This window comes from Schistocerca gregaria, chromosome 2 (genome assembly GCF_023897955.1).
Source record: "Schistocerca gregaria isolate iqSchGreg1 chromosome 2, iqSchGreg1.2, whole genome shotgun sequence".
Lineage (NCBI taxonomy): Eukaryota > Metazoa > Arthropoda > Insecta > Orthoptera > Acrididae > Schistocerca > Schistocerca gregaria.
Window position 1 is genome coordinate 473747459 of NC_064921.1, and position 19808 is coordinate 473767266.

At 40.2% G+C, this 19808-nt stretch overlaps 1 protein-coding gene across 1 annotated transcript in view; it reads right to left on the reverse strand.

Moving 5' to 3' along the window:
* Nucleotides 1-19808, reverse strand: part of LOC126326497 (CCAAT/enhancer-binding protein zeta-like) — a 177542-nt gene that overhangs the window by 92495 nt on the left and 65239 nt on the right. The window contains exons 9-10 of the mRNA XM_049995645.1: nucleotides 7021-7168; nucleotides 105-269 (exon numbers count right to left, since the gene is read on the reverse strand). Of these exons, the coding sequence (XP_049851602.1) occupies nucleotides 105-269; nucleotides 7021-7168 (313 nt within the window). The remainder of the gene's footprint in view (nucleotides 1-104; nucleotides 270-7020; nucleotides 7169-19808) is intronic.

Here is a 19808-nt window from a genome sequence, read left to right on the forward strand (position 1 = left end):
CACTCACTCTATTAAGTTAACAGTAGATCACTACTAATCGCTTCTTGGTGCTTATTAAATATTATAATAAAGTAGTACACAGTCATCAATCTTAAAAAACAAACCTCTTCTAGCACATCATCATAGTGTTCTTCTTCATCACTTCCATCATTTTCAAATTTAGGTGTATGTTTCATCTCAAAGGATAAAATATTTGCATGTTTGATTAAAAGTTGTGAAATCATGTACAGGACACCACATACCAGAGGAACTGGCCACACCAAACAAAGCTGAAACAAAAGAAAGAAATTTTTGTGTCCCAAATAACTGAATTTCTTACATGTAATTCTGGCACAATAATGGAGATTAGATATGATAAAGCCCTGGGAAATACATAAGTAGACAGCAAATAATGTGGACACCTCTTTCTTTATAAACACTGGCGTGTACTTCAAAATAAAGAAAAAAAAAAGAGTATTTTCATGGCATCCACTTAAAAAGGTTTTAAAAAGTGAAATATTAATGTTACGATACTGCAAATTAATGGCTAACTTGGCCTACATGTATATCGATTTTATACATGGTGAGCCAAAACACTTCATCAAATGAATCGTGTTTCTTGTTACACTGGATCGATGTTTGTGACTGGAGTCACCATCATCTAGGTGAACGACTGTTTAAAACATGCACCATGCCATGAGCACAGACTGGAGGGGGCAATATTTGACTATAGAGGACATTTACCTAGACATCCCTGGGATGTACAGTAGTAACCGAAGGCATTATGACAGCTGTGGACTATGTGAACATTATTGCAGACCACACTTTATGTCTTTCCCAATGGCATTGATTTATTCTAGCACCATAACTGTCCATGTCAAATACCAAAATAATACTAGAGCATTTTGAGAAGCATTATAGCAAACTCACGCACATTGATGTTCTGCTACCAAATATGCCTGATCTGAAAGCATGGAAAACATTCTGGATGCTATAAGACACCAGCTCTGCACCCACAAACCACCGAACCAAAACTTATTAAGAACTGTGCGGCTTGTGCATAGACATCTGGTGCCACATACAACCGGAAACCTATGACGGACATGTCAAACTCATGTCATGCAGAATCACTACTGCACTACCTTCCACCTTCCAATGGTGGATCAGCATGCTGCTAAGCAAATGGTTATAATGGTTCAGCTCATCAGGGTATATCCTCCAGCTGGGAATTATCGTTTAAAGATAATGTTACAAAAATAGCAAGCATAAAAGCTCACTGCGCAGAAATACACTTAATAACTGTGAACATGACAAGATTCCAGTGAAAGTGCACATATAATTACTACTAAAAATACCGATCCGAGAAGAGATTGGTCCCCCTCTGCTCCATGTGCATCTCAACATATAATTACTACTAAAAATACCGATCCGAGAAGAGATTGCTCCCCCTCTGCTCCATTTACAAAGAAAAACTGTTGGCAGTGACCAAATGGATTCAAATTCCTCTGACTTTTTCCGTAATGATCATTTCATAAGATTTATATTGGAGGAAGTAATATTTTGTACGACTCTCCCTGAAAAGTGTGCTTATGGAATTTTAACAGTAAATACCTCCACGATGCACACGGCCTCTCTATCGGCATCTGTTCCTAGAGTATGATGAGCATCAAAGTGCTGTTTTTATACTTAATAAATGAACATAAGAAAACACATCACTCTTCTTTGGATTTCTCTATCTCCTGTATTACTCTTGACCAATAATAATTCCAGACAAACAAGCACTACTCAAGAATGGGTCTAATGAGGCTTTTGTATGCCAACTCTTTCTTTGACAAATTAAATTTACTTAGGATTCTTCCAATGAGTCTCAACCAGATATATGCTTTTTCAACAACTAATTTATGTAGTTGTTATTCATTAGGCCGCTCTGGAGTATAGTCATAGACGTTTTACAGTCACTACTATTCTCAGTGACTGATTTCTAATTATGTAATCAAAATATAATGTGTCTTTCTGCCTATTTACACGTAGTATGTCATATTTATTAATATTGAGTGTAACTTGCTGATCATCCCAGCATCAAACTCAATTCTTTGCAGATCCTCCTGCTTTTTGTCACAGTTTCTGGGGTTACACCTTTCCTATGTACAACAAAATTATCCATATACAACACCACGGAGCTTCCTATGTTATCCACCAGGTCATTTATTTATATTGTGAACAGTAATAGCACTATAACACACCCTTGAGGTGTGCTTTGAAGTTATTTTAATCTGATGATTTAACCTCGTTAACAATGATGCATTGAGTTCTATCTGCTAGACAGTTTATTACCTTATCACAAAACTCGTCCTCTAGTCAATATTCCCATATTCTGTTCACTGTGCAACAATGTGAAGCAGTATTAAAAACTTTGCACTATCAGTCACAACTCTGACTGGCACAATGAAATCTGCCCCTACCACAAGAGAATGATCAGAAAATTACATGTTATTTTCTCCAAATTATCTCAGAAAAATTGTAGCACGACAGGTCCTGAGGCACGGTGTCAATTAAAGGATACAACAGATTGCTCCACTTCAAACACATACCTTCTTCTAGTGACTTTTCCTTTTCAGTTAAAGAACAAATTATCAGCTACATTTAGAAGCACTGACATGGGGGACTTGAACAATAACCTGGGCCTCAGGTAGAAAAATATGTGTTGTTATCCCCTCCTATTACGATTCAGAGGGCTTTTAGCAACATGCTACAACGCAACACTTGTACTGCTTCTTCTTGAGGAGGACAGTGACTGAAACAAAACTGCTTGATCTGCTTTAGCCTCCAAAAACAAGGCTGTAGATTATGCTTAAATGTGATCGTATAAATTAATGAAATATGAAAGCAAGTTCATTATTTATGTGCAGTTTTGATGCTATAATTGAAAGTTCTAGCAGTGTATGAACTGTGATTTCTAGTCTTGGTCCACAATACAGTTTTAGTCTGCCAGGAAGTTTCATATGTTTGGCAGAAGAGCTTTTCTGAAGTTTAGAAGGTACGAGATGAGGTACCAGCAGAAGAAAAGCTCGGAGGAGGGACCATAAGCCATACTTGGGTAGCTCAATCACTAGAGCACTTAAAAGTAAAAATCTTCTGAGTTGTTAGGCCGCATCGTACTTCCTCAAAAATAATTAATGTTTTGACCCCTCTGCTGGGATCTTCTTCAGGATTTTAGAGTATTCACTATTGTCCAGTGTTCTAGCAATAGTGGAGTTTGAGTTCAGTCTGGCACACAGTTTTAACCTGAGAGGAACTTTTAGCTGCAGTCAGTATTGAGGAGGGCAGTTTGGCCACACACGAGAAATTTGACAATACAGTGACCAGCAACAGCCACATGCTCCCCCATAGCATGACTCTAAAAATCTATGTGTGCTCAGTCCCAAGGATGGTTCAGAATTGGCCAAGGGGAAAATAGATGCAGTGGTGCAGCCTTGTTCTGGGCACAGGCTGTGCAAGCCTGCACAACATTTCCAAAACCATAATCGATTGCCAGCCAGCAGATGTGACACATACAGCAAATGGAGTATGTGGGGATGCAACATGAGAACGATGGTGACTGGATAGCTTTGCTCCTCTGTGGCCAGCATGAGGGCAACATTGAGCTGATTCCACAACAGAAAAGATGTCACACTGAATCTTCTCCAGAAAGAGCATTTGAGCCATCTTACCTGAAATGCTCAAATGATTTTCCAGAAAAGCAAGTCAGTGGCATAGGTGGCTACTCTCTCCCCAGCAATGTCTGTTACGAGGTATCATCCAATGTGAAAACTAGAACTCCCTGCCAATAAAACTACAGACCACAACTGCGATTCTGCATTTGCATGTTGGGTGGTGGGCTGGTAAATGTAATAGCAATAATTAATGAAATAGAGGCCCCTCCTCTGCAACTGATGGGCAATCCAATCTGGTATATCAGAGTGAGATATGAATAAGGAAGCCTGAGGACTGTGGTCTGTAATGAGCAGGAATTTTTGGTCCCTATAAAAAAAAACATGAAATCTTTTAGTGCCGAAAGTGGCAGCCAGCACCTCCTTTTTTACTTGCACTGCAGAAAGCATCTTTGATGCGAGAAGCAATGGGATGCTTCATGATACCTGGGTTCTGATGCAATACAACAGCAAGGGGCCTACTGGAAGGCACCAGCAGCCAGGGTTACTAGTTTACACGCAGTAAAGGAATCCAAACAAGGAGCAGAGCGCAAACACTGCTTGAGGGACTGAAAAGTCCATTAACAGTCCACAAATCGCATGAATATGATGCCCTTTTGGTGAAGCCAGTTGAGAGGATGGCATATGGGCATGGCATCGGGATGAACTTAGCATAATAAGAAATTTCACCCAAAAGAGACTGGAGTTCCTTTAGATTCTTGGGCACTAGCAAGTTGACAATGGCTTTGATGCGCTTGCTTGTAGGGGCAAGGCCATCTTTGATAAGCACGTCTCAAAAAATGCACCTTTGGGGGAAAAACCTACATATTTTGAGTTTGATGAAGGTTGTTCATCAGAGGGCATTGAAAATCACCTGCAGATTTCATAAATACTCATATAGCGTGGAACCCATGACCCGGATATCACTGACATAGTTTACGCAACAGAGAATGTCCTGAATCAACTGCTCCAAATATTGTTAATAAATTCCAGACTTTGATGGGCAACCACAGATATGTGTCTAGCAAGTCAATGGGTGAAAAATACTGGCCCCTTGACAACTTCACCAACAACTCATGTGGCCACGGAGTTGGATACGAGTCCACAACACACTGGACAGTGAATGTCTGTTTAAAGATGCCACAAAGGTGCACGGTGCCGACTGGTTTAAATAGGAGAAATGACACTGATGCCCAGCCGATGCTTCAACTAAGACTTGAAACAAAACACAGTGCGAGGCAAAGGCTACGTCCAAAGTAGTTAATGTCCACATAGGAACTACCAGCCGAGGCCTACTGCCACCAGCAGGTAAACATCTGAGCCAGTGACTCTGCCTTTGCAATGCTCTTCGCACGTGACAGTGTTCGGCACTATTCCACTGCAATACTCATACCAACTCATCTAGATACATCTCCATGTCTTCTAGCGGGGATACCAAAAAGAGGTAAAACCAACCCAATTAATGGTGTTAGAGCAAGATCTAATAAGTCAAATCTCTTACAGCTGCACAATTACTGCTCACCACGTTCCACTACTGATCTGAATCTTATCCAATTCCTTCCACCCTCCCACCAAGCCCTCCTGTAGACTGCTAAACTACTTACAATTGCTGTACAAAAATAATGTGTATCTCTCAGCTTCCACATATTGTACACAATTTGCTCAGCGATCCCATTTGGAACTTCCAGTACAGCTTTGCCATTATGCAATAAACATATGTCATAGAAACATGTACACATAGAAGCTTCTGCCTACGACAGCTCAGAGAAGGCAGCAAGCACCTTAACATTTCGGAACTTTGGACCATACAGAGACTACTTAGTAAATAGCAAACTTTCCTTGATTATTACACTCAAAGAGGCAAGATAAAAATTTGGTATGGCTGGCACACTGACGAGCATTCAATTTCAATACCATCCAGCCTATTTATTATGCTGAAAATGGCTCAACATTTTGAAAGCTCAATAAAATATTGCTATGTAATGAAACCTAACGATATTTCTTCTCCATCTAAAGATAACCTCAATAGTGAAAATCTATATTATACTCCCAAATTAAACATTCTACACACAGCGGGATATAAAATGAGGTTAGGGATAAAACAAAGTTGAACTTAGTAAACGCCAAGTTCTTTGCCTGGTGACTTATTTCGCTACATGCACACACGAAAATCATTGTAGATGAGTTGTTAGTCCCTCCTTTTTCCTTTCTTCCATCATTTTCTAAACAAATAAAAGAATGAGTAAACTGGATAATACAGGTAATATAAAATTAGAAAAACATAAAATAGTTTTTATGTATGTTATTTGTCTCATTTTGGAAGTTCAATTTAAAAAAAAAGAAAACAGTTAAATTACAGAGAGACAGAATGGCTAGCAAGTACTTATCTTCAGCAAGCAAAAATCCTAGCACAGGCAAAAGGGACATTTAGAAGCAGGAAATACTATTCCTAGCTTTCAGCACAAGTATGTACCTTCCTGCGGGAGAAAGAGGAATTGGATGGTGAAGGCTGGAATGTAGACTCTAGGTTGAGAGAAACTCATCTGTATTTACGAAGATGAGAGGAGACAAAGGTGAAGGAGAAGGTGCCAGGTGGTCAAAGACAGTTTGCAAACACTGTGTTAGCTTCAGTTCGTGGATAACAATAGGGGAAGAATTATAAGGGAAGATGGATTAAATAGGAAGATAAATGGAAAGTGAAATAAAAAATGCAATTAAAAATAGGAAAAAGGGGGAGAAAAAGGAGAGAGAAACCAATTAGAGAGAGAGGGGGGGGGGATAAATTAGTTAATGTGGAAATAATGAAATTCTATGAGTGGGAGAAAGAGGAGGAGGGGGTTGTTCACAGAGTTTAAATTCAGGAAGGCAGTGGAATGTAAGGATATTTTGGAGACTAAGTTTCCATCTCTGGAGTTCAGGGGAACAATATTGGATGGGGGGTTCAAATGATCTATGTGATAAGCAGTACAATGTTGCTGAGCATGTTCTACCTACAATCCTGTTGAATGCATGCAACACAACAAAGGCCACTTGAAGCAGCCTATCCAGTATGAATTTCCTCCAATCTGGAGATGAGAAATTGCTCCCCAACATGTCGTCGCGTCTTGCTACTCTTCTGTACTCCGTTAAAAATCACCCTGCCCCATCCCATTTGCCCAATGGTAGAATTTTGAGTGGTCTACCCTCCTTTCCAACCACCATCAATCAAGCCAAGTTCTGAAAGCTAGGAGTAGTATCTTTTATTTTTCATTATTTCCATCAGCACTGCTTCAAATGACCCCTCCAAAAGGTAAATACCAGCAAGCCATTCTATGTCCTCAAGCTTTAAATTTACATGTTACATATGACATACCTGCAGTAGACGTTTGATGAATGCGCATACTCGCGGGGTGCTAGTATCCTTTTGTAGGGAACGGAATAAGAGGTTCACAAAGGCAGCCTGGTGTGAAGAGCATCCAATTTGTGGATCCACCAGTTTCTTATACAGGGCAGAGTAATACCTTGGAGACAACATAAAAAAAAATCAAATAAAGTCACACCACCTTAGGGGGAAAGAGAAAAATTGCTATGAGGACTGCTGCTGCATTAAAGCCTTCATTTACTTATTGCTTATTTAGCCTGACAAGATTGTGGCCTTAAGGCCCTCTCTTACACCTGCCAAAGAACAACACATACTAAAGATAATATAAAACAATAATAATAATAATAATAATGAACAACACTTTGAAAAGGAAAGTTGCTACTCACCATACAGTGGAGATGCAAAGTAGCAAATAGGCACAACAAATAAGCTTATATATAATGTAACTTACCAAACAAAAGCGTTGGCATGTTGTGTGTGTATCAACATGCCAACGCTTTCATTTGGTAAGTTACATCATCTTCGTTTTTAGATATATTTTTCCCACGTCGAATGTAGAAAGAAACTTCCACATGGGAAAAAATATATTAAAAACAAAGATTCCAAGACTTACCAAGCGGGAAAGCGCCGGCAGACAGGCACATGAACAAAACACACAAACACACACACAGAATTACTAGCTTTCGCAACCGATGGTTGCTTCTTTAGGAAGGAGAGGGAAAGACGAAAGGATGTGGGTTTTAAGGGAGAGGGTAAGGAGTCATTCCAATCCCGGGAGCGGAAAGACTTCCCTTAGGGTAAAAAAAGGACAGGTGTACACTCGCACACACACACATATCCATCCTCACATACACAGACACAAGCAGACATATTTCAATATTTCAATATGTCTGCTTGTGTCTGTGTATGTGCGGATGGATATGTGTGTGTGCGAGTGTACACCTGTCCTTTTTTTTCCCCTAAGGGAAGTCTTTCCGCTCCCGGGATTGGAATGACTCCTTACCCTCTCCCTTAAAACCCACATCCTTTCGTCTTTCCCTCTCCTTCCTGAAGAAGCAACCATCGGTTGCGAAAACTAGTAATTCTGTGTGTGTGTTTGTGTGTTTTGTTCATGTGCCTGTCTGCCGGCGCTTTCCCACTTGGTAAGTCTTGGAATCTTTGTTTTTTATATATATATATATATATATATATATATATATATGTGTGTGTGTGTGTGTGTGTATGTGCGGATGGATATGTGTGTGTGTGCGAGTGTATACCTGTCCTTTTTTCCCCTTATGGTAAGTCTTTCCACTCCCGGGATTGGAATGACTCCTTACCCTCTCCCTTAAAACCCACATCCTTTCATTTTTCCCTCTCCTTCCCTCTTTCCTGATGAAGCAACTGCCAGTTGCGAAAGCTCGTAATTCTGTGTGTGTGTCTGTGTGCTTTGTTCATGTGCCTGTCTGCCGGCGCTTTCCCGCTTGGTAAGTCTTGGAAAACATTCCACAGGGGAAAAATATATCTAAAAACAAAGAAACAAAGTTGATGTGACTTACCAAACAAAAGTGCTGGCAGGTCGATAGATACACAAACAAACACAAACACACACACACAATTCCAGCTTTCACAACCAACGGTTGCCTCTTCAGGAAAGAGGGAAGGAGAGGGAAAGACGAAAGGATGTGAGTTTTAAGGGAGAGGGTAAGGAGTCATTCCAATCCCGGGAGCGGAAAGACTTACCATAAGGGGAAAAAAGGACAGGTATACACTCGCACACACACACATATCCATCCGCACATACACAGACACAAGCATACATTTGTAAAGGCAAAGAGTTTGGGCAGAGATGTCAGTCGAGGCGGAAGTACAGAGGCAAAGATGTTGTTGAAAGACAGGTGAGGTATGAGCGGCGGCAACTTAAAATTAGTGGAGGTTGAGGCCTGGCGGATAATGAGAAGAGAGGATATACTGAAGGGCAAGTTCCCATCTCCGGAGTTCTGACAGGTTGGTCTTAGTGGGAAGTATCCAGATAACCCGGACAGTGTAACACTGTGCCAAGATGTGCTGGCCCTGTACCAAGGCATGTTTAGACAGAGGGTGATCCTCATTACCAACAAACACTGTCTGCCTGTGTCCATTCATGCGAATGGACAGTTTGTTGCTGGTCATTCCCACATAGAAAGCTTCACAGTGTAGGCAGTCCAGTTGGTAAATCATATGGGTGCTTTCACACGTGGCTCTGCCTTTGATCGTGTACACCTTCCAGGTTACAGGACTGGAGTAGGTGGTGGTGGGAGGGTGCATGGGACAGGTTTTACACCAGGGGGGGGGGGGGGGGGGGGGGGTTACAAGGGTAGGAGCCAGTGGGTAGGGAAGGTGGTTTGGGGATTTCATAGGGATGAACTAAGAGGTTACGAAGGTTAGGTGGACGGCGGAAAGACACTCTTGGGGGAGTGGGGAGGATTTCATGAAGGATGGATCTCATTTCAGGGCAGGATTTGAGGAAGTTGTATCCCTGCTGGAGAGCCACATTCAGAGTCTGATCCAGTCCCGGAAAGTATTCTGTCACAAGTGGGGCACTTTTGTGGTTCTTCTGGGGAGGTTCTGTGTTTGAGGGGATGAGGCAATGGCTCTGGGTATTTGCTTCTGTACCAGGTCGGGAGGGTAGTTGCGGGATGCAAAAGCTGTTTTCAGGTTGTTGGTGTAATGGTTCAGGGATTCCGGGCTGGAGCAGATTTGTTTGCCACGAAGACCTAAGCTGTAGGGAAGGGACCGTTTGATGTGGAATGGGTGGCAGCTGTGATAATGGAGGTACTGTTGCTTATTGGTGGGTTTGATGTGGATGGACGTGTGAAGCTGGCCATTGGACAGATGGAGGTCAACGTCAAGGAAAGTGGCATGGGATTTGGAGTAGGACCAGGTGAATCTGATGGAACCAAAGGAGTTGAGGTTGGAGAGGAAATTCTGGAGTTCTTCTTCACTGTGAGTCCAGATCATGAAGATGTCATCAATAAATCTGTACCAAACTTTGGGTTGGCAGGCCTGGGTAACCAAGAAGGGTTCCTCTAAGCAACCCATGAATAGGTTGGCGTACGAGGGGGCCATCCTGGTACCCATGTGCCTTTGCCTTTACAAATGCCTGCTTGTGTCTGTGTATGTGCGGATGGGTATGTGGGTGTGTGTGTGTGCGCGAGTGTATACCTGTCCTTTTTTCCCCTAAGTCTTTCCGCTCCTGGCATTGGAATGACTCCTTACCCTCTCCCTTAAAACCCACATCCTTTCGTCTTTCCCTCTCCTTCCCTCTTTCCTGAAGGAGCAAGTGTTGGTTGCGAAAGCTTGAATTTTGTGTGTATGTTTGTCTTTGTCTGTGTATCTATCGACCTGCCAGCACTTTTGTTTGGTAAGTCACATCAACTCAGGAAAGACGGAAGGAGAGGGAAAGATGAAGGATGTGAGTTTTAAGGGAGAGGGTAAGGAGTCATTCCAATCCTGGGAGCGGAAAGACTTACCTTAGGGGGAAGAAAAGGTTAGGTATACACTCGCACGCGCGCCCACACACGCGCACGCACACACACACGCGTGCGCGCGCGCACACACACACACACGCACGCACGCACGCACGCACGCACGCACGCACGCACACACACCTATATATATATATATACAAGCAGACATTTGTAAAGGCAAAGAGTTTGGGTACAGGTAATCAACAATATCAGTAATAATTAATAGCTCTGAAAAAGTTTTAATTAAAATTATCGATATATAATCTCTCATCAGAATAACACCCGCACCAAAGTAGTGCTTCAGAGAAATCAAAAAGGGTTTAATGTGGCTACTTTTGTTTCTTAATTCTACTATATAAACCCTGGGTGGGTATTGTTAGTTCTTTCATCTTGTTTTCCCCGCTCTGAATAAGTCTACGTAGTTGTGACATGCGATATAGCGGGCATTTTCATGTGATATGTTACGGAAGCGATCAGGGAACTTTTGTTAAACTGCAAGATAATTCACTATAATTAATTTTTACAGGACAGACATTTGAGGTACTGCCACGGACTAAGAATATCTGAGGAATTATGTGTGCGAGAAAAAGTAGTGCTCGGTATTAAATTCTATTACAAGCCGAATAACTCTTAGTAGGATCTGCAACTATACGAAGGGACATTAAATTAAATATAAAAACGGAACTGGACACTTAGCTTTGTGAATATAAAAGTGTATGAAGTTTGAATGACTGTACTGAAGTATAGTAATGGACCATACACATTTCTATAATATCTTTGGGAGACTAACTATAAAAAAAATCACGGGCATTTTAGTAGCCATAATTGCTGAAAGTAATTGTAGGGTCAACCCCCTTTTTCCCTCTATACAAAAAGCAATCATTCATCATCATTTAATTATTATTGAATGTTGTTCTTGTTAAAAAATCTAAAGTGATTTCCATAGTTACATTTAATTAGTAACTAGTATGTAACATCCAAAGACGTTATTAACTATCGTGTCTTCAGTAATGCAGCAACAAATGAACGGTGATTGACTGAGCAAAAAGTTAACATTAATTGTCAGGAAAACCTGAAATTTAGTTGCTGTTATAGTGAAGATATTTGTGGTTGCTCCACCTGAGGTACAGATATGACAATCATTGAGACATAGACATTAGATAACAACATAACGTCGTTCATCAGAGAAGTCAACGACGGCAGACAGACGGAGGGCGACTACATCCAGAATTATCCCAAATTCTTTGCAGAAGAAGAAAAGGTGATTTCTGTGTTGTTTAGGACTAAGGGCAGAAGAGATTCCCTGAACTGAAGTGTAATAAGTCTCTTGTGAATGTCTAAGCTGCCTTATGTTTCAGATGGGTTAAGTTTCAAACCTATGTTATGTCCCTATTTTGATAAAGCAATTAAGTCAGCATTTATCTTCTGGGTGGGTAAGTGCAGTATAAATAATGTCTGCAAAGGGGGATAATAGCTGACACATCATTAACATGTAATGAAAAAATTAACGGGGGCAGTACTGGTCCTTGTGGGACACCTGATACTATAGTCTTCCACTGTGACCTCTTTGTCCTGATCATCACACCTGCTGGCAGTATATAAGGTATAAGTAGATCCACTGGACAGTACTCAAAGAAAAGATTTGACTTTTGAGTTTGGCAAGTAGACTGTTAAGGTTGACAGTGTTGGAAGCTTTGCTGAAGTCCAAGAAGCACATAAAAGTTGCCTCTTTTTGTCCACAGCTTGTTTTAGTTCATCAGTAACTTTTATGAGAGCAATCACTATGCTGTGATTTTTCCAGAAGCCAGATTGGTATTCATCCAAATGGTTACTTGAGGTTAACTAACTGGTAAGCTGATTGTCAACTATGTATTGTAAAGCCTTAGACAATTCTGGTAGAATGCAAATGGGCCTATAACCAGATGGTTCTCTGGCAGATGCCTTTTTGAGTATAGGTTCAGCAAGTCCCTTTCTCCAAGCCACTAGGAAGATGAATGGTCAAAAAGATACATTATTATCAACAGTAATGAACTGATGTGGAAATTGATCATTTGTACTGCAATATTGTCATGTCCTGCGGCAGCAGAACGAATTTGTGCAATTGACTTCCTGATTGTGTTGAGACTTACAAGCTGCAGAAAAAATTTTTCATTTTTACTGACCGCAGATGCTTCACGGAATTCAATGTCCGTGTCCTTTTGCATTGGTCAAGAAGAGATGTTGGTGTGCAAAATACTCAATTACAAGGAGAGGTCCCCAGTGATGCAATCGACTTTTTGCAACCACCTACATAGTTGTGTAGGTATGACACCCTGAAGCCATTCACCCTGCTGGGCCCTCGTCAAGTTCCTCTTGCTCTTTCCCCCCCCCTTCAGTTATCATCTTCAAATGTAATATTTTTAGATTTTCTAATCCTTTGCCAAGTCATTTAAGCCATTGCATTAACTTCCTTTTTTGTTCCCATTTCTCCACCAGGCTCAACATCATTGGTGGGTTTGCACTTTCCAATCATAAATCAATTCTTTCCTGTTTATTTTTTTGTGCTTCCCTCTTGCATTTGTTTTGTGAGTGTACGGCATTTGAAATGACCAGCAACGTAAATTCACCAACCAGCAAATGTCATGACCAGAGAATGGAGGAATTTGATGAAGAAATAAGGAGAACTTTCACGAATGCCTTACGTTATAAATTGTCTATTTACAAGGAGAGATCTCTCCTCTCTGAAAATGCTCCCTATTATATAAATGCAAATGCAATATGATGGGCAAATGAATCGCAGAGGAAACAATTAGATTTGTGATGGAGAGTGCTATTCTTCAGGAAGATGATCTCATTTTAAACAGCGAGACTGGTGAAGAGGGTTTGTATGATGAAGTTCGCCTTCCCATATTACTGCTATTAATTTTTGGATTTCCTCGCTCACTATTAACATGGAAAATTTGTTCTTTGCTGTGTACTTTCAATGATGAAGGCATGGATGAATGTTTTAACCCTTCCAATTGCCAGGCACCTCCATAGACAAATACTGCATTAAAATACAAAGCTAAAGCAGTCGCCTTCGCTGAAGCCAATCCCTATTACTCACTAAAAAGTATACAACAAAGTGCTTTCTCTCCTTCACGCATGAAAAGGATACTTGAGGAAATGGAAGCAAGACGTCAAAGAAGGAGGAACTAAATTCCATAAGCTGTGTCTAATTGATACTGAAACATCTGAAAAATTTAAGGATGCTCGGATGTACTACAAACAAGTGACAACGCGTACACTGCAACAATGGGCAATGGTTATCGCCATTCTGTATCTATAGGAAAACTTGCCATTCTCTGCAAGTGGGAAGTGAGCAAGCAATTTTAAAATAAAACAAGGAATACATCAGAGAAAAGTGACTATTTCATTAGTGCAAATGACATTGCAACACTTGAAACTGCAACAGCAGAATGATGCAGAAAATGAACAGTGCTGATAGTAGGAAATTATAGTCCAAACCTTGTTATTAATACCAATCAAATGAGTTGTAATTATAAATTAATATATCATCGATCACTGGAATTTCGAGGACCAAAAATAGTTTTGGTGTAAAAGAGAAATTTGGTGAAAGCCTTCACTTTCGTATTCCTTGACATTTGCCTGTGAATTGCTACCATGCATTCTTATGTATGCAGGATGTTGGAAATAAATTTGGACCTATGGTTGCTAAAGAAATTGAACTTTGGAGTAAGAATACGGAAATGTGGTCATCACCTGCTCAAAATCAGGAAAATTAGCGAAAGAGCTATATGTGCAATATTTGCTATCTGTAACAAAACCATACACAAAGAAAATGATTTTTTGTTACTTGTTGATTCATGGAGAGGTCAGATGGACAACACATCATATGACGAAATATATGTGAACAGCACTGGGGAAGCTACAAGCACTTTGAAAATTATTCCTCCAAAGTGTATTCCCCCTTGCCAGACATGTGACGTATATTTTTATCGCCAGGTGTAAAATACTATTAAAATGCTTCAGAGCGCACCAGCATTATTACAAGATAAACGCAAAATTGCTACGCATGGCGATGTTATCAAAGTACATTAAATTGTTCTTTGAATTATGTGTGCACCAGCCTTTCAAGACATGATAAGGTATACCTGGTATGAATCAAAGTTAGGTAATGAAAAAACAATATTTCGCAGTGTGAATGAAGTGTGCTTTCCATTGAATTTGATAAAGAAACTATGTAAATATAGACAGATAGCTTTTATAGTTTGTCCATTATGTGAGAACAATTTGTGTTTCAAATGTTTGTATGACAATTACCGCCCAAAAAACTGTATATCTCGCAATGAAAAATAAATTTTTGTGCTGTTGCACGATCTACATGAATACTAATAACTATTTTGATTTTTAGTCACTTGATCGGTATTTTAAAATGATTAAATATTACAATATATAAATAAAAAAAGAATTAAACCCATAAAAAGGATTAAAACCATATGGACAATCATTTCAAATGAAAAAGGAGTGACAGGATAACAATATGAGAGCAAATAAAAAAGTTGATACAACAATTAAAATGACTTGGGAAAGGATTAGAAAATTTAAAAATATTACATTTGAAGCAAATAACCTAAGAAAAAAAATTAAAAAAATAGGAATTAGACAGGAATCTAACCCACCACCTTCTGTTTGCTACTGATTTACGCTATCCATTACACTAAGATGGCAGTCGAAAGTCTGATGATAATTTAATGTAGAGGAACAGGCTAAATTGCTTTTCGGCTATTACTTGCAAAAGAGGGCCCACCAGGGTGAATGGGTTCAGGGTGTGATGCCTGGGTTCTTAACCTACACCACATATAGCTGGTTGCAAAAAGTCGATTATACCACTGGGGACCTCTCCTTGCTAAATTCTCAATAGGAATGAAAGGTTCAGCTGCAGATTAGGTTTACCTGTTCCTTTTCTCAGTTACTGAGTTGGTGTACCTGAGTTTTGCATTTCTAACTGACTGGCTAACGTGGTTGCGAATTCACTTGTATGTGAGATTATTCTCAGAGGTAGGATGCCATTTATATTTTTTTGTGTGCTGTATCTCTGATACTCATAAAGTGTTTGAGTTGATCAGTAAGCCGTGGTGCAGATTTTCTGCTGATTCTTACAGTTTTTATCAGGGTGTGTTTATCATATGAATTATTGAGTATCTCAGTGAAATTAGATGCTCCATAACCTATGACAAAGTTATTTCCTGTCACTCCCCGCCAAGAGGTGTCACAGGCATCAGCTATAAGCTCGGACATAATTGCTTGAAGTCTATAAAAGTGGCCAGTTGCAGTTTGTTCTTTAGACTTGCAACAAATAATTCATGAATATTACATGATAATCAGGTAAGCCAGGTGCAGAAATTTGATCAGTGTGAATAGCTCTGTTTCGAGACTTTGTTGCAAAAATATTGACAGAGGTGTGAGTGTCTGCAGTATGTTGAGTTGGCCCAAGTGGGCACAGTATACAATTTGAGTAGGAAAGTATGTGTTTGAATTTTGAAACTGCAAAACTGATGCTTATAAAATTTATGTTCACATCTCCAGCTACAATTATGTTTTCATACAAAGATTCAAGACCTGAGAATGAGGATTTAAAGCTAGAGAGATGTCTAGCCTTGAGTGGATTGTATATCACACAGACAGAACACTTTTGAGGCTTACAGAGCCAGAAGGGATACTTGGCTAAAGCCACATCTCCAACAGTAGAGTGACATGAAAGCTGATGTCCTGAAATATGCAGCTGAATTCAGTCAAGTGGGCTGATAATGACTGCAAATTTGCATGTGCGAGATGTAGTGTACAGTCATTGTGAATAGCTCCTGCTATAATGCTGAAAGTAGGGACAGCAGTTGCCCTGAACTCTGGCATAGCCAGTGCCTTGAAGTATGTGGGATGAGTAAGAGGGGGAGGGGCCCATGGGCGGTGACAGGGTGTGGAGAATGCAACGAGTTCAAGGTCAGTTACTCTTCTCTAGCACAAAGTGCAAAGGTTGGTGCAAATATGGAGGAGTGGCAGCAGAGATTATTCCTTGTGAGGGAATGCGACTGAGAACAGTGATGACTGTAAAAACAACAAACCTTCCATATTAAAGGTAATTAGAGTACTGTGTAGCTCAGGTTGGGAGGAAAAAGCAGATGATTTACAACACTGATGCTGCCAACAGAGAAAAATAGATTTAATGACTACTAAGAGATTAACACAGAATGCTAACAATTAAATTAGGAAATACCAAAGTAATATCGATTCTGATTTTGTTCTAGGCCATTTAAACCAAGCTACTGTTACATACAAGACAGAGAATTCTCAGGCAAATTGTAATAACAGCACATAAAATAAAATAAAGTAATACTACAGTTAAGGGTATTATAAAGGTAATAAGTGAAGGAACTATTACAAGAACAACTACAAAGTTACAATTACAAAACCAATAGGTGAAGGCGCAGATACAAAGATAGCTATAAAGTTGACACAATTTCAAGATAATATTTAGAGTACAAGGGATGTTACACCAGATTAGTGATTAACCAAGGTGAAATGAGTTAAGTTTTTACTTTGGCTTGCATAGTTTCACTTAATGATATTCAGTTTTGACATGTTTGTAACTGCCTTTTTTCCAGCTGTGGTCTTGATAATTTCTCTTTCTGTATCTACATCTGCATTTACATGGATACTCTGCAAATCACATGTAAGTGCCTGGCAGAAGGTTCATTGAACCATCTTCGCAATTATTCTCCATTATTCCAATCTTGTACAGCGCGTGGTAGAAACAAAAACCTGTATCTCTCCAGGCGAGATCTGATTTATCTTATTTTATTATGATGATCATTTCTCCCTATGTTTTCACGTTCAGAGTAGAAAGTTGGTGACTGAAATTTCATGAGAAGAGACCACAGCAACAAAAAAAAAAAAACTTTTTTTTATGACTGCCACCCCAAATCTTGTATCATGTTAGTGACACATTCTCCCCTATTTCTCAATAGTACAAAATATGCTCCTCTTCTTTCAACTCCTCGACCTACTCTGTTAATCCTATCTGGTAAGGATTCCACACCGCACAGAAGTACTCCAAAAGAGGACAGAGAAACATAGTGTAGACAGTCTGTTTAGTAGATCTGCTGCATCTTCTAAGCATTTGCTATAAATTGTAGTCTTTGGTTTGCCTTCCCCATAACATTTTCTGTGTGTGCTTTCCAATTTAAGTTGTTCTTAATTGAAATTCCTAGGTATTCATGTGAATTTACAGCCTTTAAATTTGACTGACTTATCATGGAAACCAAGTTTAACAGATTCCTTTTACAACTCATGTGAATGACCTCATACTTTTCATTATTTAGGATCAATTGCCAATTTTTACACTATATAGAAATATTTTCTAAATCATTTTGCAATCTGTTTTCATCTTCTGATGACTTTACTAAACAATAAACGACAGCATCATCTGCAAACAATCTAAGAAGGAAGCTCAGATTGTGTCCTAAATCATTTATATAGAGAAGGAACAGCAGATGGTCTATAACACTATCTTGAGGAATGCCAGAAATCACTTCTGTTTCACTCAATAACTTTCCGTCTATTACTACTAACTGTGACCTCTGTGTGACAGGAAATCATGAATCCAGACACATAACTGAAATGATATTCCATTAGCAAGTAATCTGATTGCAAGCTGCTTGTGAGGAAAGTGGCAAAAACTTTGTGGAAATCTAGAAATAGAATCAATTTGAAAGCCCTTGTCAATAGCACTCAACACTTTGTGTGAGTAAAGAGCTAGGCATCAGACAATGGAAACTCCACATAGGAGTATAAATAAACAACATAGGAAAAGGTAGATCACTACTTATTGTAAAGAAGACATGTCATTTGCACACAGGAATGGTTAAAAGACACTCACTTATAGTTTTTGGCCACAATCTTCATCAGTAAACACACACACACACACACACACACACACACACACACACACACACACACAAAGCAAGCACACCTCACATACATGCGACTGCCAAATCCGGCATCTCGAGATCTCGAACTGGAATGCATCATCATGTGGTATGTAAGTAGCACTCTAGAGGAGTTGGGAAAGGGGAAGGGAAAGGGATAGTAGTGAATGGATGGGGAGAGAGACAACACTGTCTGGTGGAGTGTGCAGGAACTAGACTGCATCAGGAGGTTGTGGAGCAGGGAGGTGGGGGAAAAAGGAACAAAAAGGAGAGAGGAGAGTAATGGGGAAAGAATGGTAGATGCATTGGCAGAGGGTTGCAAATAAACTAGGTGGGAAATGAGAATGGGGAGGAGACGATAGGACAAAGGGGGTGGAAACTATTGGGTCAAGGATGTGAGGACAGCATGTTACCATAGGTTGAGGCCGGAATAATTATGAGGGCAGAGAATGTGTTGTAAGAATATCTCCCACCTGCACAGTTAAGAAGAACTGGTGGTGGAGGGAAGGATCTAGATGACTCGGGTACTGGAGCAGCCACTGAAATCAAGTGTGTTATGTTCAGTTGCATGTTGTGCCACAGGATAGTCTACTTTGCTCTTGGCTACTGTTTGGAGGTGGCCTTTCATCATGATGGACAGCTGGTTGGTAGTCGTACCAATATAATAAGCTGTGCAATGATTGTAGCAAAGCTGGCAAATGACATGGTTCTTTTCACAGGTGGCCCAGCTTCTGATGGGGTAGGATAAACTTGTGACAGGACTGGAATAGGAAATGATGGGGTGGGTGGACTGGGCAGGTTTTGCTCCTGGGCAATGGGCTGGGATTGGGAGTGGCACAGAGATGGACTAGGATAATGTGAAGGTTTGGTGGCAATGGAACACCACTTTAGGAGTGCTAGGAAGTGCTTTGGGTAGGATGTCCCTCATTTCAAGGCACCATGACAAGATGATAGGTAAGTAAAGCCCTGGCAAAGGATGTGGTTCAGTTGTTCCTGGAGTTGGAACAGTTGGCATAGAAGGGTCATGTGGATGCCCATGGCTGTGTCATGGATTTATTTATACATCTTCCCTTCAAATGAGAAGTAGTTGTGTGTTAGGATAAAGTTAGTAACACGTATGAGGAATGAGGTAGTGGGTTTGGGGTCTGAAGGACATTGAGAGAGGTAGTGTTCAATAGCAGTAAGACCATGGGCATGAGGGATGATGGTGTGCAGGGAGGTGGCATCAACAGTTATGAGCTGGATCCAGGAGGTAAAAGGATGGGGATGGTGGAGAGTTGGTGAAGGAAGTGGTTGATATCATTATGTAGGTGGCCAGATTATGGGC